This window comes from Ciona intestinalis, chromosome 1, assembly GCF_000224145.3.
Source record: "Ciona intestinalis chromosome 1, KH, whole genome shotgun sequence".
NCBI lineage: Eukaryota > Metazoa > Chordata > Ascidiacea > Phlebobranchia > Cionidae > Ciona > Ciona intestinalis.
Window position 1 is genome coordinate 9,773,420 of NC_020166.2, and position 24,228 is coordinate 9,797,647.

General features: G+C 35.3%; 3 protein-coding genes and 1 long non-coding RNA gene across 5 annotated transcripts; 1 reads left to right on the forward strand and 3 right to left on the reverse strand.

Annotated features, from left to right (window-relative positions):
* Positions 1 to 55: 55 nt before the first annotated feature.
* LOC100185314 (prolyl 4-hydroxylase subunit alpha-1-like) lies at positions 56 to 3,204 on the reverse strand. The gene is made up of 6 exons (XM_002122565.4): positions 2,803 to 3,204; positions 2,306 to 2,457; positions 1,769 to 1,906; positions 1,174 to 1,355; positions 672 to 766; positions 56 to 203 (listed from the first exon to the last, which is right to left on the reverse strand). The coding sequence occupies exons 1-6, from the start codon at positions 2,979 to 2,981 to the stop codon at positions 56 to 58; spliced, it is 894 nt and encodes a 297-aa protein (XP_002122601.1). The 5' UTR covers positions 2,982 to 3,204.
* Positions 3,205 to 3,795: 591 nt separating this feature from the next.
* On the reverse strand, positions 3,796 to 15,774 carry LOC100178183 (EF-hand calcium-binding domain-containing protein 6). 2 transcript variants are annotated; one of them, XM_026837104.1, is made up of 19 exons: positions 15,335 to 15,774; positions 13,134 to 13,163; positions 12,666 to 12,769; positions 12,039 to 12,217; positions 11,685 to 11,826; positions 11,106 to 11,278; positions 10,677 to 10,828; positions 10,255 to 10,400; positions 9,727 to 9,923; positions 9,131 to 9,307; positions 8,714 to 8,824; positions 8,378 to 8,464; positions 7,871 to 8,008; positions 7,385 to 7,507; positions 6,890 to 7,010; positions 5,992 to 6,164; positions 5,477 to 5,648; positions 4,781 to 4,889; positions 3,796 to 4,463 (listed from the first exon to the last, which is right to left on the reverse strand). In XM_026837104.1, the coding sequence occupies exons 1-19, from the start codon at positions 15,624 to 15,626 to the stop codon at positions 4,333 to 4,335; spliced, it is 2,757 nt and encodes a 918-aa protein (XP_026692905.1). In that variant the 5' UTR covers positions 15,627 to 15,774; the 3' UTR covers positions 3,796 to 4,332. The 2 variants fall into 2 exon arrangements, with proteins under 2 accessions (XP_026692905.1, XP_026692911.1); XM_026837110.1 differs by lacking the exon at positions 13,134 to 13,163 and having other exon boundaries at positions 15,335 to 15,773.
* Positions 15,775 to 16,915: 1,141 nt separating this feature from the next.
* LOC113475829 lies at positions 16,916 to 24,077 on the reverse strand. Its single transcript, XR_003397619.1, has 5 exons — positions 23,940 to 24,077; positions 23,531 to 23,609; positions 22,996 to 23,091; positions 21,791 to 21,882; positions 16,916 to 18,807 (listed from the first exon to the last, which is right to left on the reverse strand). It is a non-coding gene; the product is annotated as an uncharacterized LOC113475829 (long non-coding RNA).
* On the forward strand, positions 19,502 to 23,655 carry LOC100178876 (diencephalon/mesencephalon homeobox protein 1-like). The gene is made up of 8 exons (XM_002119104.3): positions 19,502 to 19,700; positions 20,062 to 20,234; positions 21,419 to 21,497; positions 21,826 to 21,904; positions 22,126 to 22,229; positions 22,673 to 22,737; positions 23,001 to 23,082; positions 23,464 to 23,655. Exons 1-8 carry the CDS (start codon positions 19,577 to 19,579, stop codon positions 23,478 to 23,480), a joined length of 723 nt encoding a protein of 240 aa, XP_002119140.1. The 5' UTR covers positions 19,502 to 19,576; the 3' UTR covers positions 23,481 to 23,655.
* Positions 24,078 to 24,228: the final 151 nt, after the last annotated feature.

The following is a 24,228-nucleotide window of genomic DNA, read 5'->3' on the forward strand; positions in this document are numbered from 1 at the left end:
TTACTAATTACACATCATTCATAGTGCAATCACAATCAGTTACAAAACCAAACAACTAACTCACAATATGAATTCCCTCCCCTCTACACAACCTCTCATAATCCACTCTCTCAGGTGTTGATGGATATTCAGCTTGTTGCTTGGATTGTTGAAATTCTTCAACATCTCCATCGTCTCCTCGTTTACGCTCACCAAGGAGTTGCCTGGGAAGATTGTGTTTTTTTGTATTAACTTGTGTGTACATCTTATGCTCACTTTCGGGTTATAACATGGGTGTCTTCTTATACACCAGACACACATGGTGTATTCATACACATCATGCTCACTGTCGAGTTAAAACATGGGTGTCTTCTTATACACCAGAAACACACGTTGTATTTATACACCTCATGCTCATTGTCGATTTATAACATGAGCCTCTTCTTATACATTAGATACACATGGTGCATTTATACACCGCATGCTTATTGTCAAGTTATAACATGTGTGTTGTTATGCACTAGTCACCAGACACACACAAATTTAGATACCATTTAGATCCTGTTGAATTAAACCAGCGATTGTTAAATGTGTTGTTTTCAAAACCAACAAACAAACTGAGAAAAACTTTACCAAACCAAATACCAATATTAGTCCCATCATAGAATACAAAACACACCAAGACTAATCACCTGTAATGTTCATGGTTGCCTCGTATTCTATCCAATGATGGATCAATCTGGAGCATTTCTTTTGTTATCTCATAAGCCTTCTGTATGTTACCGCCCTGTAATGGAATCGTACTTAAATCAAATTAAATAAAAAACATACAGGTTTGCATAATTCTAATTCATTGGCTTTTATGTGCTTTTGCACATGTGAACTGTCTTTTTGTAACACTGGTGATGCTACTCCAAGTTTTAAAACAGGAGTGACATCATATGTTTTAGCACCCCAGTTTTAAGCTTAAAACAGCCATTACCCTGTTAGGTGTCTATACAAACAGGCAGAGCCAAAGTATATTGCATTCACCACATTAATCAATGAGGTTCCCCCTGTGATTGACAATTACGAGTTTAATAAAAACGTCACCCTACAGTCTATACAAACAAGCACAGCCAAGTAAATTGCGTTTACCACATCAATTTATGAGGTTTCCTGTGATTGACAATTACAAGTTTAATCTTAACTTACTTGAGCTGTACAGTATGACAAATGGTCCAAGACATCAAATCTTGAATAAGTCAATCCATTTTCTTGATGGTTGAGAACTTCATTCATCCATAACCTACAATGGTAGAAATCTCTTTCAAGATAAGCAGTTCGACCGATGTGGAAACAATCGTCTGCTGTGAGGGATTGGTTCGACTGCAAACCTGTGGGTAAAAAAAGGTTTGGTTTGAATCTGGAGTCAAATGTTCTATTCTATATGGATGAGGTCCTTGTTGGGGACATGGGATTTAGACCAGATTTAAAATGTAAAATTCACTAATGCAGATTTTTTTATTATACTAGCAGCTTGTTACTTAGAATGTAAATATATGGGTTTAATTGCTAAAAGTGGACATAGACTAAAGAGATACCTTTATTTTGGCTTGTTAAATGTTGGCACAGACAAAGAAAACATAACCTAACTCCTACTGTGATATTTTGTGACTCACACAGACTTTAAATGTTCCCACCACACTACCACAGTAGACTTATTGTAATGTATTCATTGGGTTATTGACTTGGGATATAATTAGCTTATCACAGAAAATCAATAGCATGGTCAATGGAGAAACCTCACCTTTTATTATACCACGTGCAACATCATGTGTATCGAGACGATACGTGTCTTGTAACCTCATGATTGCTTCAGCTGTTCCTTTAACATCTTCCTCACCAGGAAAATGTGATTGTTTCTGTGTTAAGTTGGTAAGAAACACTGTGGGATAAAAAAAGTTCAATTTTAAACTCAAGTCGGAAACTGAAGATTTGTCAATTTTGAGCAGATAGGTTGCCTATGTCTACGTTACCTTCTTCCCACTTATAATGGATCACAAGGATCTTGAGAAATTTGTTAAATTTTCAAAAATCTGATGCAAGATTTTATTTAACGATCAAATGTCGTTCAGAACCATTTTAAACGGTAGATGCTCCAGACAGGGCAGAGTCATATAAAAACCGAGTAGTCCAACTGCAACTGCTGTGTTATTTTGAAAATAAATTGGCGTTCAATTTGCTCTTTACGTAACAATGTTTTGGTGCATCTAGGTTTCTATAGGTTTGTTCAAGGGTACTCTAGTTATAGAAGTACCCTTAATTACATGAAACATGTTTATACCTTCGGCAACATTTTCGTTAACAATATCCTCCATATCTGCCCACTCGGTGGCCAACCTTCTAACGAGTCGATATTGATTGACAGGATGTCCGAGATATTTATCCATGTTACTTCTCGCATTTTCCGATATATGTTGAAACCTTTCCGCTATTCTGTGATTACAAATATAATTTAACTGTTGTTTGTGGCTATTCTATTCAACGGTATAGTCCTGCAGCGTGCCACACCTAGAGAACGGAAATTTTCACCAAAGATAATTCATTACCCCAGTCCAGAAATCTTGTGGTATGCTGCAGTGGCCATAACCGTATGCGCCAAACCTTTTAATACAGGACAAATATGGTTAGCTTTTACAGGCTAAAAATGAGCAGTAGCTTGTCCATTGATTCTTAGACTTATGGAAAATTAATATAGACGCATCAAAATAACACATCATACAATTTGAATTGTACGTTCCTATAAAATAAATAACTTAAGGGTTGAAGTTTTTTATTTACTTCTTAATATTATCCAGTTTAGCTTCTTCAGCTTTAATATATTCTTTCAATGAAGTAATGAGGTCTAACTCGTCATATACCAAATCTTCCATCTGACCAAGCGAAGAAAACCATTCTGCCTTCGTGCAGATTAAAATAAAATTGAATAAAAACAAATTACGGAGAACAAATGATCCCATCGTTGAATCTGTGGCAACAAAATAATTTATATATGTTCTAATTTTGTTAATGTGTTTAAAAAAAGCTTCATAGCCAAGTTAGTTTTTAATAAAGTATTAATTTACAACAATTGTTATTTTTAGCTTGGTTTCTAGGTTTGTTTATAAATGAATTACCAGATATATATAACTTGTTTTAAAATATAATGTCACTGTACCCAATTGAAACCAAATTTTAAACCCCCAAAAATATTTTATATAATGCAAAACAACAGAACTTCTATTTAAAAATATTCAACTTGAATTTAAATGTAGCCTATTCACGACTTAACCATTGCCCATTTACAATTGTTGAATTCACATTGCTTTTACTTTACCTAAAATACCCGTTTTTACGCATATTTTATCTCTTATCGTAAACTTGGTTTCCTACATATACGCCGCACGCTTGCAACACTCTGCGCGTCTCGCTGCAAAGCTAAGTAATTTACTACGGCGTGCATGCGACCACCATCTTATTGTTGTGTGCGATTGCAATCTTACTACGTCTACTACGCTTCCAGCTGTTTTATATTCAGTAAAATCCGGTCAAATTCTTTAACACCAATGTAAGAAGTCACGTACGCAACTTGTCTGTCTTTTAAAGTTTGTGAGAAAAAAGCTGACAGCTCTATAGAATACTCTCGAAATCGGACGCTGTCGCTTTTTTCGCTTCTCCGTTCCGCTCAACAGGAAAACGGTGCTAGTTACAGACGGTAAATTGGAGGTTTACTGTCTGGCGTCCTGCACAGCACGACGTTTACAGAAGCATTGATATATTGTACATACACACCGACACAGTTTCGCGTCTGTATTTGCGCTGACAACAGATTTAAAACACAGAATTTGATACATACTGTACAAAATACGGCGTGTGCGTTTTGAACTGTCGTATACAATGTACACCTACTCTAGGTAAAACTATAACTTGTTGAACTCTTAAGTACCGTAATAAAAACACTGATTTGTCGCAAAAATACAAAGCACAAATATATTACATTTGGCAAACAGGTTAAATTAAGTTATGCAGAAGTTTGTACAATATAATCTCTAAATAAATCCGCAAAGAATTAAAATGAAAATTAAGAATTTGTAATACTTTACACAAATTTGGCAAAAGGATCCAAAAAGGAAAACGCTTTGAAAATACCTAGGTAAAATATTAATGTGATAACTTTTTCAATAAAATTTGAACCACACACTTGTATCCAGTAATATTTGACCAGCACTTTGGTATGTATGGGTATTTGAGGTGCATGTAATGAAATACGAAAGTAGTCCATCAAATTATCAGCAGAATAGCACATACATTGTTCATGTATAAACCCCCACATCAGACACCCGATAATTTTGATGATGGTCGGCTTAAATTTTCTGTCAGGAATTTCTTGTAGTCCAGTTTGCCAGACAGGTCTTTGTCATACTGTGTAAGAACATGGTAGACTTCGTCTTCATCTAAAACCACTGGAAAAAAGATTATTTTATGTTGATTACAAGTTAAATTCAAATAACATTATACATAACACCCATGTCAAGTGCAGGTTAAGGAACTTTACAAATTTATGACATTAACTGTCAAAGCAAACATTTACAGTTTTAGGTCTCACTTAAAATTAGTTAACAAGCAAAAGTCGGAAAGAGATCTTATAACAATTGTTGGTTTTGACATTTACACCTGGCAGCAGCACATATACAAGAAAAGATTAAATTTACATTTAGTTACTCATAGTGGCAAACATTATCAAATTGTTCAACCTCATGGTGGGGCTAGAGATACATACCATTACAGAGTCGAAGAACGCTTCGAAATTCTGGCAGAGTCAGCATTCCATCAGCAGACACATCCATCTTTTTAAACGCCCTTCTTAGAGTACGCCAATCACCCGCAAGCTTTAAACAATAAAAAAAAGAAAAGCAATTGTAAGTAATTGACATAGTCCCGGTATTTTGTAGCGAGTCTCAAGTTACAGTCGGAACAATTGTCAGTGAGATGTTACAACTCCCTACCACGCGATGGTAAAATTAAAGGATTTAGTTTCGTGTGAGTTTTAACAAGAAACATTGTAGCGTTTAAATAAAAGGCTGAATGACATGCGGGTCAAACTAACGCCGGGTCTTTAGATTTTGTTACATGGTTTATTTAAATGATTTAAACAGGAATCTCCAATTATCGACTAATGAAGTAACGTTTCCAAGTTCCTACTTTTAATTCGCCATGTCCAATATTTGCATTAAAATATTAGATTGGATACCACCAATCAAAAAAAGGTTGGTCTAGGACAAGACCCTTAACAGAAATTGCTCCAAACCAATGGTCACTTATTAGGCTGTCTAAATTGTTTTCCATACATTACAAAAAACAGAATACCCGTGTTATAACAACTGTCGTTACACCCCCACACCAGGATAAAAAAAACATTCAATCAATATTGCATAAAAAGCATGCTATTTAATTTTCAATATATCTAAACCCATACCTGCTGCTTTAGTTTAGAAGTCACTGCTTCAAGACCTTTAGTTGGTTTCCCTGCAGTGATGGATCCAGGTAGTTCAGCTTGTGGGTGAGTTAGTATAGAGTGCATGTTGTTTCCTTCCTTCCATAACTGCCGACGTTGTGCAAATGGTCGCAGGAACTCAACATATGAAACTCTGAAGGAAAGGGTTGTTAATACAGGGGGAATATATTGATTGTGCCTAACGTATTATGTTATAACATAAAAATATGTACAAAAGATACAAACTGTAAGTTAAGAGCACAGACAATAACATGCACACAAAAACATAGATACACAACAAAAAAACTCAGTAATAGTAAAACAAAAATATCCAAACACATTTAAACAGACAGACAAACAGACAATCGCTTATTTTAAGTGTTAAATAAAAGCATGGCTGTTAAACCCACAATACAGTATAAATTAACTCATACTAGATTTTATTCAAATAAAAGAAATTAAGGTGTAATTGGAAAAAATGTTTAAACAACTCTTACCTTCCATCCGTGTTTGTTTCAAACTTGTTGCAAATGATCTCAGCTTCATGATTCGTGAGATGAACACACAGCTCCATGAGCACATCACGGAACTCATCCCGTGATACAAACCCTGTGTGGTAAGGATCCATCTCAACAAACTCACGACGAAGGTCTTCCCATAAATAATCAACCTGTGAGTGATAAAATATGGAAAGTGGTTATAGAGTATACAAAGTTATATATGGAGATATATATATGGAAGTATTATATATGGTCATATGAATGTATATGCAAGCAATATGTATGAATATATATGGAAGACGCCAGTCGGTATAACCACGGATGTTCATACACCTCGCGGCAGCTTCTGAGGTACCAAGTATGTGACTTTGTAAGTGATTATTTTTTTGTTGATTTTTTTCATTTTTTTATGTACGGCTGATAATTTGGACAACCTATTAGTGACCACTGGGTTGGAGCAATTACCGTTACGTGTCCTACCCAAAGACACATACTCCCACAATGGTAGCATGACGAGCCTTGAACCCATTACCTCGGAGTTACCACTAACCAACTGTGGTATGGCGCCGGACAAGATTTATATGGAAGTATTATAAAATATATGAATGTATATGGTAGTAATATGTATGGATATATATGGAATTTATATATAGGTATACTTTAGCCATGATGAATAGGAAGTGCTAGTTATGGTGTATTGGTACAGTTCACTAGAAAGGTATACCTCATGCTCACTATTGAGTTATAACATGGGTGTCGTTTTATACACCAGACACACATGGTGTATTTTTACACCTACAGGCTATACACACTATTAAGTTATACCATTAATGTATGTTTCATATCATGCATGAAGGTGTGTTATATACACCATCATAATAATACCCATACATACCTTAGCTCTTAGACTATCTTCTAACATATCTGCCGCACAGTTAAGTTTCCTTGACCTAATCATGAAGTCATTATCCCCTCGTTGTGGTGGAGCTATCTTGGCATTCGGGAATGCTGCAGATCTAGGAAAAAAAGAAGCATTTGTAGCATTAATATTAAATGGGGTTAAAATAGTTGTACATTAAAATAGGCAGACCAGATACGAATAAGTATAACTTAGTTAGCATTGCTTGGCCGAAAAATAACGTTCGTTATAACATGGATGTTTTGCTTTATAGACCTCTTGCCTGCTTATGTGTTACCACATATGTAACTTTGTGCAAGGTATGCTTTGGGTTCTGGGGTTTAGTTCAGAGTTGGTCCATTACCTCAACACCCAATAGCTATTGTTTCATTATAATAATATTATCCCTATACTGCTCTTAAGAGATAGAGGTATGGGAACATTTACACTGATCCATTTAAGCTCATTTAGTTCCAATGTTCAAACACTTACTTGAGTGAGTAACCGTAATGTCGAACAAATTGTAGAAAACTGAATGTTCGGTTTTTGTTGACAATGAAAGTTTCCCACAATCTTCTTATTTCACCTCGTGTTACTGACGGTACAATGTGCATTCTGGAATACGGGAGAATTTAATATACGGACTTCAAATAAGTCTTTGAGTCTTTATACAGCTTACGAAGCAGATTCTTAATTGGCACTGGTAAACTAAGTTTTTTTTTGTTTTCATACACCTCATGCTCACTGTCTAGTTATAACATGGGTGTCCTCTTATACACGAAACACACATGGTGTATTCATACACCTCATGCTCACTAATAAGTTATAACATGAGTGTCTTCTTATACACCAGACACACATGATGTATTCATACACCTCATGCTCACTAATAAGTTATAACATGAGTGTCTTCTTATACACCAGACACACATGGTGTATTCATACACCTCATGCTCACAATTAAACACCATAAATTACTTTGATAATAGTTGGAACATCATTTCTTGTGTAAGCTTCCCACTATTGTATTCATCCAGCTGCCTGAATTCTCCTTCCAGCTTTGCCATGTCGTTACGGACAATCACCCTCAATATTGAATGAAGGTCATCAACAGTTCTAAAGAAAATATCTTATGATTAAATTCAAACTAAAAATGTATAAGGTAACATTTTGGTATATAAGGGTTTTTATTAGGTTGCGCCAGTTACTCTTTTCACTTTATTATTATACAAATATACTAATACAACACAAATTACACATCTTAAAATTTGTGGCAGTTTCATGTTGTGACACAACTCAAATTACAGGGATAAAAGTAACTAAAATACAACACAAAAATAGAAACTGTGCATGTAATTCCCTTTATACCATTATTAGATTTCTTGCATATCACAGATAGTATATATAGATAAGGTTGCCTTGGGGGTATAAGTCAAAAAAACTTCTGCATAATTAGCATGGCGTGCTTGCTCTAACACATCCTACCTTTCCTTTGGTTTATCAGATGTAGGAACAAACACAGCAGCTTTTGAAACAACAGACTTGCCATCCCATAAACTCTTTGCACCTTGTCTGTAAAAAAATAAAATAAACAATAAGATTGGGTCTGAAAAAACTGAGTTTGCGTCCATAAAAACTGAGAAATACACTTTTGATTTGGTGTAATAAAAAGTTTTAATTTAATATAAACACACCAAGATTTGGAAAAAAAGAAGATTTTTTAGATATATATTAAGAATTGAAGTTAAAAAACATTGAAATTTATGATTGGGCAATACTGAGATTTTGGGTTGGGAAACAATGATACAACTAGTAACTTACTTTGTATCAAACTGAGCCATGAACTCTGGATACTTGACTGCACCATCTTCATTTAATGGAACTTGTTCAAGGAAGTGACTGAATTCATCATCATTCATTTCAAGCTGGAATCTACGGCGGTAAGTAAAGTTTAGTATGGATTTGATAGGCATATGTTATTCAATATTTTTGTGGGTCTATGTTACTAATACTTTCTGGGTGATAGCGGTCTTTAGAAGTTAAATTTTTTAAATTATCAGGTAAACATTCAAAAATAGGGGAATATTTAAAAGTGAATCACCCACAAAGTTACATAAGCAATGATAGTATATTAGTAAAATGTCTTGTGCAAGGACATATGCCCCCATGATGGTAGCAGCTTCAGGTCTTGAACCTGGCAACCTTCGGATAAGATATTCAACAATACAAACATGCCACCTGCTCTCAATGGCAGCTCTGAACTCTTGTTGAGAAATCACATCTTCTTGATGTTTGTCGATCTTATGAAACATTCCAAGCAAAGCAAGGAAGTCTGATTGAAATAATGTCATCATTTTCGACTCGACGGCTGTAACAGTGGATTTGGGGCTAATGGGACGAGGCTCTTTGTTGAATCTGTTGGTAAAACAGTACAGGCTTCAGTTTTAAATATTTCTAAAATATTAATGTGCATGTTGTTGCCGCCAGGTGTATTATAAGTGTATGGTAATAATTAAAAAATAATGTAACAATTTTTTCTAGTATTTATAATCACAGCCCATTTTGAAGACTGCATTTTGGTCATTAATTCTCATACATTTGCTGTTTTACCTAATATTATTTTGTTATTCCGACCAAAAATTTCTTACCAAAGGGGTGCAACTAGAAGTTAATTATGGCTGCATCACCAATAAAAACTACTTATGCAGTTTTTTTGTGCCCATGCAAATAAAATACACTGTGCTGTGTGTCCTACTGTGTATAAACTTTTTTACAATATTTAGTCCAGGTATGCTAATGACAAACTTCATCCACATAATACAATACCAGCCTACCTGTGTTTTGGGTTAGATAGAATATTATGAGCCATCCCTGTCGCGCTTCTGTCTTGGAACTTATTCAAGAAATCGACGTAAGAGATCTCACCATGCTCTGGTAATCCACATCTTGCAAGGAACATGTTTAAAGATGAATCTTCCCGGAGGAAAAGATCAAATTGCGAGATTACTCGACGGAAAACATCACGTGGTACCTGAAAAAAACATTTAAGTTGTAAAATCAAAACCAAATCATTTTTATGCAATTCAAGCAACCAAAGGAAAAAATCAATAATAATTTACTGTAAACCATTTATGTTAGAACAGGTATTCCTATATGTTTGACCATTTGGACAACCTTTAGCGATTACTAAGTTTTTATCATTAAGTATCTTGTCCAAAGATGCATACACATTCACTCTGTTGACAGCATTAGGCCTTGTGAATGGTATCCCCTGGTTAGACACCAGTTTAGAAACAAATATAAAAATAGTTTTGATTTCAAACACAGAAAAATACCAACTTTAAACTTGCAACAAAACTCACTTTTCCTGTATTTTTCAAATCCCCTTTCTTGAACTCTTTCCGCATTGATTTAAATCCTTCACGAAATTTATCTTTTAACCATTTCTCGATATCTATGGATGTTTGTCGTTCCGCTTCACTGGGTCTCATGGAACGCCCGGTTGGAGCTGAAAATTTAAAAATATGAATGAACAATTTGTTATTAGCTATTAATGACAACTGTGCGAATTTAGAAGTCAACAAGTAATTCTAAGTTCGAGCATATTATGTACAGAAAACACCAACAACTTACATGAGTATTTGTAGGTAACAACCTGGCTTAGTGAGTTTTGAGGTAATGAGCAAATCTGGCCTAAATCCCAGGCTCTTAACAAGGACCTCACCCACAAAGAATAGAACAGAACCACTAAGGTAATGCCTTCTTATAACAAACAAGGACTTACGTGCAGAGTCGTAAGTAACAACTTGTGCCTTCTTATTACTTCCTGTAGACCTCGCCACAGAAGCTGACGGCGATTTTGATTCTCGGAATTCGATTCCAAGTTTTTTGAGCAATGAACTAGCTTTCACTACACCAAGGTTTGATGTGTCGTATCTGGGAATGGAATATGACAACATAAATTGGATATTTTTGATGTCATACATGGTTGTATTGTCTGGTATCAAATTCTTGTATGATAAACTTCTTTATTATTTGTGATTCTATTAAACATGAAAAAAAATACAGTAAACAATCTTGAAAACTATTTTTTTATTACGGAATGTTCGATAAATAAGAAAATTACTGAGATACTGTTTTTTCTTTGTAAAGAAAAACTTGCAATTTAATAAAAAACAACATTTTTTTACAAAAAAATATTAATTTTTCTTACTTTTTCCAAATTTTATCAAATTCTGCATCGCTCATGAAGAATCCGAGTCTATTAAGAACGTTCCTAAACTCCGGAGCCATGATCCTCTCAGAGCCTCCTGGATTCATCTGTGGAACAAGATCAGCAAGATCCAGAAACCTCTGTTTGGCTCTCTCCTTTAGCTGGGCGTGAACCTGGGGGTAGGAGTTAAGTGTGGTTGAAGCTAGGGGGGGTAAGGGTTAGTGTGGTTGAAGCTAAGGGGGTAGGTATAGTGTAGTCATTAAAACTATCAGCGACAGTTAATAATTGTCCTTAACAAGTAAAGGACAATGGTATGTTGATATCAAGGGGCTTAACACAAGTTACATAAACAGTAGCGGATTGTATTGCCCATAGGAGTTAAATCTGGCCTAAATTCAATGTTCCTCACCTGTGTAGAAAATTAACACTAAACCGTAAAAAAGAAACTATATCAACAACAATCAAAGTCACATGCTTAAGATTGCATGAAGTGTATAAAACAACCTGTGTTATAACAACCCTCATTTTCTGGTCAAGCAAGAATAAAGTAAGTTACAAATTACAGTCGTTAACACGAACCTGTGACGCTGTCATGCTCGCACGCTCCGTCTGCGTCCTCGCAACCGGGTCTAACCAACGAGGATATTCAGATGAAACACTTTCACGAAACTGAGCGTAAAACTCCTCGAATTTGACGACAGTTCGATCATCAAGGTGAAGTCTGGGGTTTAGGTAAAAAATAAGTGACTTTGCATTTTATTTTTTGTGTTGATTTTATTAGTTTCTTCGAATGTGGTATTAGTTAATATTATTTAGTGGAATGCACTATAAGAGCAACTGGCCAAAATAGATAAGACAGCCCACTACGCGAAGATAAATAAGTTACATTCAATAAACATTATTAATAAAAAAAAATAGCAGGATATTTTTTACCGTTTTAGTAAAAGATGGAATTGTTTTGAAGACAAAACTCTACCCAACAATGACGTCAAGATATGCATGAGTGCCTCCTTTGTGACGTTTCCTTTACCTTCTGGGTCGTTATTTTTGAATGCTTGTCTTACACTGAAGAAACCACCGGTCTTGATTTTGTCGCGTAGCAACATTTCAAGCTGTAAAATAATTGAACGTAAGTTGCCTATGTTAATAAATGACGCTTATTTATCCTGGTGTGCTGGAAAAAAGACAGTCGTTATAACATGGACACTACAATAATAAAAACACCTTTACGGAATTTCCCCTTGGTGAAAAGTTAAGTTTAGAGGATACAGACGGATTCCAGGCTTAACACTGCTCCCGTTGTAAGCATACGCTTGTTTAACAATAATTGCTCCAACCCAGTAATCACGTAGGGGTTGTCTAAATTGTCAGCCATAAAATATACAACATTTCAACTAAACAAATTATTCGCCCACAAAGTAAAATACGTGGTAACTCGTAAGCGGTAGAGGTGTATGAAAACAGGAGCCCGTGTTATAACGACTGTCGTTTTCCGGCAACGCGAGGATAAAATGTACATTCTTTAATTTATCAGAATATATATAGAATTTCACAACTCACTTCATCAATTTCAATTCGCGTTTGTGTTCCAGGTCTTGACAGTGACGTCATTTTACTGACGTTGCTACCACGTGACTCCGCTCGGCTCATAACAGCTCGATTACCTGTCAAGATGAAATGTAACGATATAAATGTATAAGGAAAGGGAAAACTGTTCTACTCTATATAGGTGACGCATGCTATGGGGTCTGAGATTTAGGCCAGAGTTAGTCCATTACCCCCACCAGGGTTGGGTTACGTCGCTTTGTAATGTATTCTATAATTACAGTAAACATTACTATATTTACTATCAACATGCTTTTTTGCCATTTTATTTGCAGATGTAAATAAAATGCAATTTTAATCTACTTGCAGTCATTTTTCCCCGTGTTGGTGCTATTACTATCAGCTAAATAGCGCTACAGCTATTTTCGAGCTTTGGCTACCGTTAGTGATGACGTCACTGTTAATGACGTCATTACGTCTTACCGTACGCACTCCGGGTAAAATCTCGTGGTCCTGTAACAGAATCGTGATATAATATGTGGGGCAAGTGGCTGATTGGTAATATGGGAGTTGTTATGTCCAGTGTTATGGGTGTGGGGCTCGATGGTTGCCATTTAATAGCAATTGATCCAACCCAGTGATAGTACATTGTCTTAATTTTCAGTTGTGCTAAAGGTGTATAAAACCGAACACCCATGTTATAACCACGGTCGTTGCCCCGCCATGCGAGTATAAATACGTTACAATCATTCATTTGCAGATAATATCGACGAAAATGATTAAGTTTCATTCTTAAGTCATCCTATTTAAAGCTACATGGTTGTCTGTAACATAACTTAAACCTGAGCGTTGTATTCGCGTCCCTACGATCGCTATTGTTTATTAAGTAAATAAATCCGATTGCCGGTAAAACTACAAAGCATATTTCAATCTTTCTCTAGAGCGGCGTTGATATTCTTTTCATTGAAACCACAATGGTACTGTAGCGAAGTGAACACACATAAGATTAAACATACGGAGTACCAAGTTAAACAAAGTTCATTATTTGACTGTATTTGTCTCGGTATGTTTTGACCGGGCAAAATGCATATTTATAGTGTGGTGGGGGAAGATGGGACACTTTTTTATTCCATTTTCTTGTCCCATTTATTAGTAAACAAAAAACATTCTAAGAATTATAACAACATATCCTCATGACTTTCATAGACCGTTGTTACTTGTTTAAAACGCGGTCAGGATGTTTGTATATTACGTACTCAAGGTGTCCCATCTTCCCCCACCCTACTATACTCACGCGTTATAAATAGGTAGAGCGGTTACGCATTTTAACGAATAGTTAAGTTTATAAATTGATCTATGAACCAAACACTAAACAAAACCTTTTTAATCAGGAACTTATTCTGGATTTAGCATTCATGCTTATTAATTACTCCTACAATGCAGTTATATCCATGTTATAACTATACTGTCATTTAATTGTGTTGTTACACCATTCTCTTTATTGCTATAATTAATTTGTTGCTTTTTTACCACACTCAAAGAGATAAAAAATGTTATACAATCTTTCCCACACCTTTTATCGAAAGCGTTTTAACTACTGTCATTTTTTGATTCCCTTTTTATCGTCCCTTAAAAACATGATCTTCGATACCGTTTTTGAAAAAAATGAATAACAAAAATTAGTTATTGCGTGTGTTTAACGACTGTTTATTTTTTTATGTTGAGTAACGGTAGTTGTTTTATTCCGTTGAAACGATCGATGTATACCGTATTCCAAGAGAAAAATAAATTTAACGTAGGCCCACACGTATATTACGCATGCTCTGCTTGTTTGTACGTAAACATATTATATAAGGTAATTATAATTCCAGTAATATTAACGAGAAATAAACGCCGCATAATTTGGATGCCGGGCAATAGGACAGACTGAACATTCCACGAATTTCGTGACATCAAATTTTTATCAACACGTTGACGTATGTGAGGCAAATAAACCATTTACGGATCCGAATCCAGGTCAAAAAAAAAGCAATCTATGATGTTCTGGGAAGCCTACTTGGAATTTATAAACAGATCCAGTTTATATGTAAAACATACGACCCGCCGTGGGTATATGCACCAAAATATGTTCTGACATTTAATGCCTACAGCCGTTTTTTAACCTGATTGTCTCTTGTGTAGTGTTAGCATTTATAACGACATTTAAATCAAACGTAACGTATTCTAGGTGATTGAGGTCTTACAGTAAGGCAAGCCAGGGGACCTGGGATTTGGACCAGAGACATATTACCCTATTCGATATATGGTTACGCATTCAGTATGCACGAGAATAAACCTGGTTCTTATATATTCTATATGGTCATATAGTGAGGCAGAGAGGGAAACTGGGATTTAAACCAGAGTTGTCTTAATCACGAACGAAAACATATACGAAGCATGTATATATAAAGCAGGGTGGAGAAGACGGGACACCTTTCGTACGTAATACCAAAATGTCCAGATCGTTTTTTAAACAATTAAGAACAGTCTATCGAAGTCGCGAGGATAGCCTACGGTTTTATAATTATTTGAATGTCCTTTGTTTACTACCAAATAGAACGCGAAAATAGAATGAAAAGGTGTCCCATTTTACCCCACTCAACTGTATATGATAAACAGATACGAATACATGATTGATGACTCACCGAACACAGGTAACGTCGGTTTATTCGGATCTTTTGAGTGAACGACTTCAATGCCCTCAGGAATCGAATCAATCGGCATCTTCGGGTCTAAATCTTTTCGTCTGGGGCTCATAGCGTCACGTGATAAACGGTGGGGCTTTGGGACATCACCCGCCCGACTGCTGCCCCTTGTTACCCCTCGTACCGACATGTTTCCAGGGTTTTCAAGGCGGGATAAGGGGTGTTCTATGCGGGGTAACATGCCCACCCTGCTGGCTTGGCTGGCAGGTCTACTGAGTATGGTTTGCGACATAATTCTATTTTAAGAAACTTTCGCCCAAATTAAGCGCAACCTTTGAACAAAAATTAAGTTAGTGCTTATTTTCTTTATATTCTAAACATCCGTAGCTGTTATATGCTACACAAAACTAATGTCTGTTTTGCGTAATCTATCTCGTAACTACAACAGCCCAAACTTTGTAGGCCTATCATATTTTTGGATTTTTAATTCATTTCTTTTTTTTTATTGACGCCTAAATCTGTAGTAAGTTGCATTTCTAAATATTTAACTTTCATAATATCACATATTATAAATTAAATTTAATAAAAAAACGACTTTATAACCTTAAGCACTATAAGCATACTACCTTTAAATTCTTAAATGTCAATTTTGCTGCTTCTAATAATCGCACTGTTTCTTTATAAACCATTTTGCGGCAACCCAAATCCTTGTTTCGCTGCAAACTTTTGCTAAATTCGAACCCCTCTGCTTGTCACTCATCTGCCTACATTAGCTTAGTATTTTAGTTGAATAAATAAGTTCCAATATTTTCACAACCCGTTCTTAACTATAGAACAAGAATCGCTACGGCTCCGATGCTCGATTTCGAGTACCCGGTCGCCCTAGCAACCCACTTCACAATAGTAACAATGAGACCCGACCCTCCCATTGTGAGGTAATGTTTCTTTCATTGTTACGTGATATCGAAACTCCGCCAATCGCAAGGGAAAGAAAATCGACAGGGCACAAAATGAAATTTTTCGAAGAGTTAAAAACGATAAAAAAACAAACTAAAAATACTAAAAGTTGTTGATTGTTATAAAAACGCGACAGAAGCGTTTATTGTTTTATCACAATGACGATTAACCGGACCATACTATGCCATTGAAACCGCCTAATTGAAATTTCGTGGTCGGATTCGCTATTTTCGCACCCTGCGTTCCTCAATTTGATTGTATTCTACATCGTTAATATTTAATGAAATATTGACTTGTTAATCGACACTTCGCGAAAGAACAATTAAATCGTTATGACGTCATATGGGTAGACGATTGTTTTAATCGCGATGTTTCGACACCACCTGTTAAAATGTTTAACGAAAGAAAATACTAAATCAAACTTTAGTACTTTAAACGGCAATTGTTTCAACTTCGTATTCACTTACGTCTTAGGAGTTGTCTAATTTGTCAGCCATACAAAGGGGTAAAGCCAAAAAATAATCACTCACATAGTTACATACATATGGTAACTCGTAAGCTGGCACGAGGTGTATGAAACAGAACACTCATGTTATATACGACGTTGGTCATAACGACTGTCGTTTTCCGGCCACGCGAGGATAAATAAGTTGCATTTACTCGGCCCATTTAGTATAAAGAAGTAAAAAACGTTTTTATAATAAGCAAAAACTAATCAATTAAAAGAAGTTTTTAAACAGATCAGGTTGATCGTATTTAACCATGGATAAGAATACAATTCAGCCAATTAAAGTTTCGAATTTAAAGTTGATTTATTTTAATTTATTCGAATTAACAAGAAGTCGCCGATAAATCGAAGACACATTTGTGACGTCACGCCTTAACAATCCGCTATTGATGACGTAATAAAGGTGAATCATCTGCCATTATGAGCTCACAATTAACGCGTCTGATCTGCGACAAACGAAGCGCGAAATTGCTCGACGCGCTGGGAATAATTAACCTCGCTTTAACGCCATCTAGCGAGCACGAATTCCTGTATATTTAGGAGCGTAAATAACCAGAATACTCATTCGTGGTTAACAATCAGCATTGTTACGTCAATAAGGATTGTAACGTCATAGTACTCGGCGTGTTCTGTTCTATTAAAGCGACCTCCGGTTGAACGGTAAACGCGGATGAATTTCTCGCTAAGTTAACGACAAAATAATCAAACGTTGTTTCGATACGCGAGGCAGGTAATAATCTGGTGTAATGAACACGCGGGTTGAGAAGGTCAGACTTGTAGAACCAAAACAACAGGCGGTGGTGGTATGTAGATATTTTAAATGTGCGGTGCCGTTGTATTAACAGGTTATGCATATTATCGTGTAGTGTAATAAGTACCAGAACTTTTGGTTTATTAAAAAAAAAAAACGGAATTTCGAAAAGGAGGTCAAATCCTAACCAAATCCCTGCGTCGCTATATATAACGGGCATGTTATGGGTATTATATACTTGGGGTATGCCTATATAAAATAGAACAGCCATGCATGGGAACAATGCAAAAGACGTGTTTGGGGTAAAAACTTTGCGTTTATCCCAATTGTACTTGCGTGACTCGCGGTAGAAGTTTTCTCGTTACGACATATAGAGTAGAATACGGATATAGTATGAAATAGTAGGAAAAATTTAGTGCATTTGCGCCGTTTCGTCCGCTATCCGGCAAGAGTTCATCAGAGAAAATGATCTCCCACATTCTCTGATTTTAAAATTTATTTAAAAAAGTTCATCGAAAAAAGTCGTCGGAAATACACTACGTTTTTTATACCAGGCGAGTCGTTGAAAGAATATGATAGACCATGCTCCTGGTAGCAGAAGTAACAGATTAATATGATATTTAGGTCAGACTCGGTAAAAGTCAGATTCAAATAACATCGAATATTTTAAAAATATGTTGCTTATAATTTCCTTATATAAGAACAACATGTGATTAATAAGGGCGTTGTCTGCGATTCTACGATTCCTTTTTCGAAAAAACTCAAAAATAGTTTTGTACAGTTCTGTAGCGCATTTTTATCTGTCTACATTTTTTTTACGAAAAAAACTAATTTTTTTAAACAATATTTTTTGTGAGCAAAAGTTTCGTTGTCTTTCTCGTTTTTACATCACGATACATCAGTAGTGGGCTTTAAAACTTAAGCGAAGTTTTGTCGGGCTATCAAGTGACTTCAGGATTCTGTTAATCCCTGTTTAGACGGTAGGTAAATACATCAAGTGTAACGTACATACGTAAGTGGCAAAAGTGATGCCAGACAAAAAAAAAAAAAACATAATCAAAATTTTTTAGGTAAAATGTTGTTTTATAATTCGGCATCACTGGTTTATTTTTTTTATTTTTCGCGAAATAAAAAAAAAATTTGTTGCTGGCAACACTGAAAGTATTATAGAGGCGGTGATAGGATTATGACGTAACAAGGGGTGTGCAGGTGAGAAGTTGAATTTAATCCTCTTGAAATTTCGTTCCCGACGAATTACTGTGCGATAAACGTACTTTGGTTCAGTTAGGGAGACAGGAACTATACATAAAACTGTTTTAATTAAGGTTTTGTTTAGTTTTTTAAGTAAGCTGTAATAATAAAACAGATAATTTCTTTACTACGAGTTGTCATATTAACTAATACCAGCTGCCATTATAGGAAACGGGTATTTAGAAGTTTAATTTTCTTGTTATGTTGCTAAATACAACGGAACTAATGCTTCGCGTTTCGAAAACTAGGAATAACGCTTTTTTTAGAAATTTACGATTTTTAGGTATATAACGTTATAAGATTAAAATAGTTCCGTGGGGTAAGATGGAACGTCTTTAGAACATAATATTCAAATATCTTAATCGTGTTTTAAACAATTAACAACGGTCTATATGTGATTCGTATAAGGAAATGGTTTTAAAAATTCTTTGAATGTTCTTTGTTTATTATACCAAATGAAACGAGAAAATAGAAAAGGTGTCCCATATTACCCCACCTTACTATGTTTTAGTGCCACGTTTTATAACGGCTGTTGTTTTTGGCGATTTCGTATCTCCGTTATTTACGTTTTTATAATGATATATTTATCCTATAACTGAAAAGAAAAGTTTAATCTAAAACGCACAAATCGTTAAAATTTGAAAAAAAGCGCATGTGTTTTATAAAATTATGCTTTTTCAGATCTAGTACTTATTTATTTAATAAATTTGTTCAAATTTCAGATTTTTGCAATTTATTAAGATTAGACAAAGTTCCACTGCTTCTATACGTCATAATGAATTATTATGACGCAATTCGTGCAATGTCAGTGTTCAACGCATTACAACAACATTACCCAAACACCCAACACCCTTATAACGGCTACAATAGTAACGGGCAAATTGCTGGATCTCTGGCAGGTAAAATTCACCAATGTGTTGTCTAATTGTCAGCCACAAAATCACCTATAAAGTAACAAACGTGGTAACTCGTAAGCTGGCACGGGGTGTATATGAAAAGAACTCCCGTGTTATAAGGATTGTCGTTTTCCGGCCACGCAAGGTTAAAATGCGTTGTACCCATTTAAAAACGACGTGGTATATAGATTACTAGGTCGGTATTGGTTATGTGTGCTAAATGTTTATAGTATATAAATATTGTAACTCAAAGGCGTGCACGAGGTGTACATGAAACACCATTGTATTTTTACAAAGACTATCGTTGCCCCGCCTCGCGATGATAAATAAATTACAAGCATTCATAAGAAACGTTATTTTACAGATTTAATACTCAAAGGCGGGACTTTCCCCCGCAAACACCGACGCAGCAGAACAGCCTTCACTGCCATGCAACTTGACGCGTTGGAAAGAACGTTCAAAGATGGGCAGTACCCGGACGTAGAAACGCGAGAAAGTTTGGCAATCTGTACAAATTTAGCTGAAGCCAGGATACAGGTCGGAGTTGCAACTTTTCTGGTTATTATGTTGTCATGGGGTGAAATAAGTTGACACGAGTTACGTGGTAATCCGTAAATCTAAACGTTTTTTCAAAGAAATATTGCGCCCGCATATTTTGGACTGTAGATACGTTGTGGTAATGTTGCGTTAAATACGGTATTTATACTTAAAAAAAAACTGTTACTACTGTAAAGTCATGTAAGCGACCAAAATACGGGTATATTATTTTTTACTATTTTATTTTGGTGAGATTCGGCGATAGTACACATGGAGGTGCATTCGATCATATATAGTAGGGTGGGGTAAGTCGGGTTACGTTTAGCACATAGCATTCAAATATATTGATCGTGTTTTAAACAAATACAAGGATCTATGGGAGTCGTGAGGATACGGTTTTATAATTCTTTAAATGTTTTTTTGTTTACTACCAAATGGGACGAGAAAATAGAATGAAAATGTGTCCCATATTCCCCCACCCTACTATACAACAAAAAGCATACGATGCAATACGATTAGATATTTGAATACATGGTTTACAAAAGCACCCACAACGTTACATAAACGTTACAACTCGTAAGCGAGCATGAGGTGTATGAAACACCCGTGTTATAACGACTGTCGGTGCCCTGTCACGCAAGAATAAACAATAACATTTATTCATGCATTCGACACTAGTGTTATAATGACTGTCGGTGCCCTGTCATGCAAGAATAAACAAGTTACATTCGTACACATTAGCATCGGATACATTCGGTAGACTACACCAGGCTGTACACGTTGCAAGGTTTAAACCTTATAGCTGTTACTAAGGGTTTTGGTTGACTGAGATATCTGAGCGCGTTAATCTTGTACAAGGGGATTTAATCGTCGAGTACGGTGGGAAAACTAAACAAGAAAACATCTGTTTTTCCGTGGTTGGATATTTAAGCCGGATTAAAAAACACTTGTATTTTCGCTTTGATTTTAAGTATGTTGTGCTAATGGCGAAATGTCAAAAACTGAAAGTTTTTTTCGATTAAAGTCAAAATTTAAAAATACGAAAAATCCGCTGCCTAGAAATTAGTGGCCGTTTTGAGGCTGAAACAATTATTTTTTTGTGCATTGCTTCCGAAACCTTTCTAAATGTCAGAACACAACAGTGTTACGCCATGATTCTAGTTTTTTACCTCCCACTTATGCAGGTTTGGTTTAAAAACCGAAGAGCAAAATATCGAAAACAACAGAGAATGTTGAAAACGCAGGAGTGTGTTCCCGTTACAGGTAAAAGAAAGGAATACGTGTTATTTATCCTTGCCTGGTCGGAAAACGACAGTCGCTATACCACGGGTGTTTTGCTTCATACACCTCGTGCCAGCTTCGCAAAACGACCGTGTTTCACCGACTTTCGTTTTCTTGCTATACCCCTTTCGTTCTACAGAATTATACAACCGTACCGTCTGAACTTCCTCCCAAAAAACGTTGTTAATTGTTAAAAAACACAATTCGAAAATATGGGATATTGTGAGCTAAACGTATCCCATCTTACCCCACAGTAATATAGTACATACAAATACCTTTCTCACGGACTCCACGTTTTTTCTTCCAATAGATTCGAACGAAACATCCAACAAAGCTGATTCTTTAAACAATGAATCAGCGACAACATCTATGAGAGTGAAAACAGAAAGGTAATTATTACGTAACAACGAACTATGTCTAAAAAACGTTCCAAAACGCGTAACAAACTATTCCTACAAGTTTTTACCAACCACAAAGAGTGCTTCATTTTTTTATTTTTATATATATATATTTTACGCTTTGCGTTTGTTATAACGACTGTCGTTTGACCTTTATTTGTTTCTTTCTCCAAAATGTTTTTAAACTGTATTTAATTAAAATCTTTTTCCAGAACAAGTGATTGTGACGAAACAAAGGACGGTGGTTTCCCAGAAAAAGATACGAAACCAAAAATTGAAAAGAATCCGTTCAGTTTGCCCCCACCTCTAGTTGCTGGTTGGTTGATTTGTGTTTTATAATATTATATTATGCTTGCATGTATATATTAGGGTGGGGAAAGATGGGACACCTTTCATTCTATTTTTTGTCCCATTTGGTAGTAAACAAAGAAAACTCAATGAATTATACAAGAAACCTTTGTTATTTGTTTAAAACGCGATCAGGATGATTGGATAATATGTGCTAAAGGTGTCCCGCCTTCCCCCACCCTACCATTTGTGGCTTTATTACTAGTAGTAGGGTAGGCTATAACTGGATGATACAGGATTCAAGGTCCGATGCTGCCACCATTTTGGGTGTGTAGTATTTGGGCAAGACACCTAACAGCAATTGGTAGGGGACTAAAATGTTTACAGTTTAATTAGTGGCTTGACCGGGAACCCCATAAAACAGAGAAACTCAGCAAAATAACAAGAATGTAATACCCATTATTTCCCAAGGTCCATTCATTCAACCAAATATTCATGGAATGTTGGATCTGAGCATCAGGGGATCAAACTACCAGGTAACTTATTTTTAAAATACTTTTGGTAAAATCAATATTTAATTATAGTTTTTAAAGTTTTTTTTTTCATTTTTTGCAAAATTTTAAATCTTTGATTAAGTTTCTCATAAAACATTCTTTCTGTCAGATCTAACTATCTGGTAAACTTATTATTTAAATATTTTTGGTATGATCTAAGTGTTTGAATTTACACATTTTTAAAAATGTTTTTGCAATTTTTTTAATCTATGATTAAGTTTCTCATAAAAATATTCTTACTTTAGTTGCCGACAACCTCCCCCTACCCTCCCCTTGCCACAAGAATGCTACAAGTTCCTTTCCAACCTTGGAATCTTCAATTTAGCAGTAAGTGGCCTAGAAAATAAAACTCTTTGTAAAAAAACACAATAAAAACCATATCATGTGTATGTGTCTTTGGGCAAGACCTTTAACTATGATTCCCCAACCCAGTGGTCATTAATGAGTTGACTAATCAGCCATACATAAATATGCTCTCAAAATACAACACTCACAAAGTTACATACATGATAACCCATAACCCCTATATTGAAAAAAACACACCTAAAACTATCTCCATAAAGTTACACATGTGCGAACTAAAAAGCTGGCACAGGGTGTATGAAACAGAACATCAGTGTTTTAACCACATTCATTGCCCCGTTAGGCGAGGATAAAAATTTACATTCATTTAAAAAAAAATGAAATAAATTAAAATTATTTTTTCAGATCAATCCAAGAAATGATGATGTAATCGTTATATCTGTGATGTCATAATACATGAGCTGGCACTCACCCCATCATGGCTGTTTTATCGATAATTTATTGCACATAACTTTTATTCGTGTCGATTTAATGCGCTGCACACTGTCTATCTGTAAAATAGAAATATAATAAATTCTTCATTTTAAAAATCAAAAATTTGTTTCAAAACTGCAGACCAGGAGATTTAAGACAAATGATGGGAAAAAATTGAGGTGAAACGATAATATTGATTTCTGGGTAATACAAAGATAAATCATAATTACAAAAGATATTTAAAACAGAAGGAAACATTGTCATTACAACACATTTTAGGTAAAATTACTTTAGATTTTTGTAATTAAAAAGTTAATAATCAGACAGATCACTTATGTTGCTAGATTTAAACTAGTTCAAATTAATCTTGGTATTGATATCTAAAAAAAAGAGATGGTAATAGTTACCTCATTGGTGTCATATCTTGATGATGATCAATTATTTATCTTGGCATGGTGGTGCAACTCAGAGTTATAACATGGCTGTTACATTGCATAGCATATAAGTACCTGCTTACACCTTCTGCCAGCTTACAGTTTTCAGGGCTATGTTGTTGCGTATCTTGTCGTTTATTAATATTACAGCAACTGCTAGAAAAATTAATTCATGCTTAAATTTCCTGAAAAACAAAAGCATTTATCAGAAACAGAGTAATTATTGATTTCAAATAAGATCGAATGTTTAAAACACTTTGGA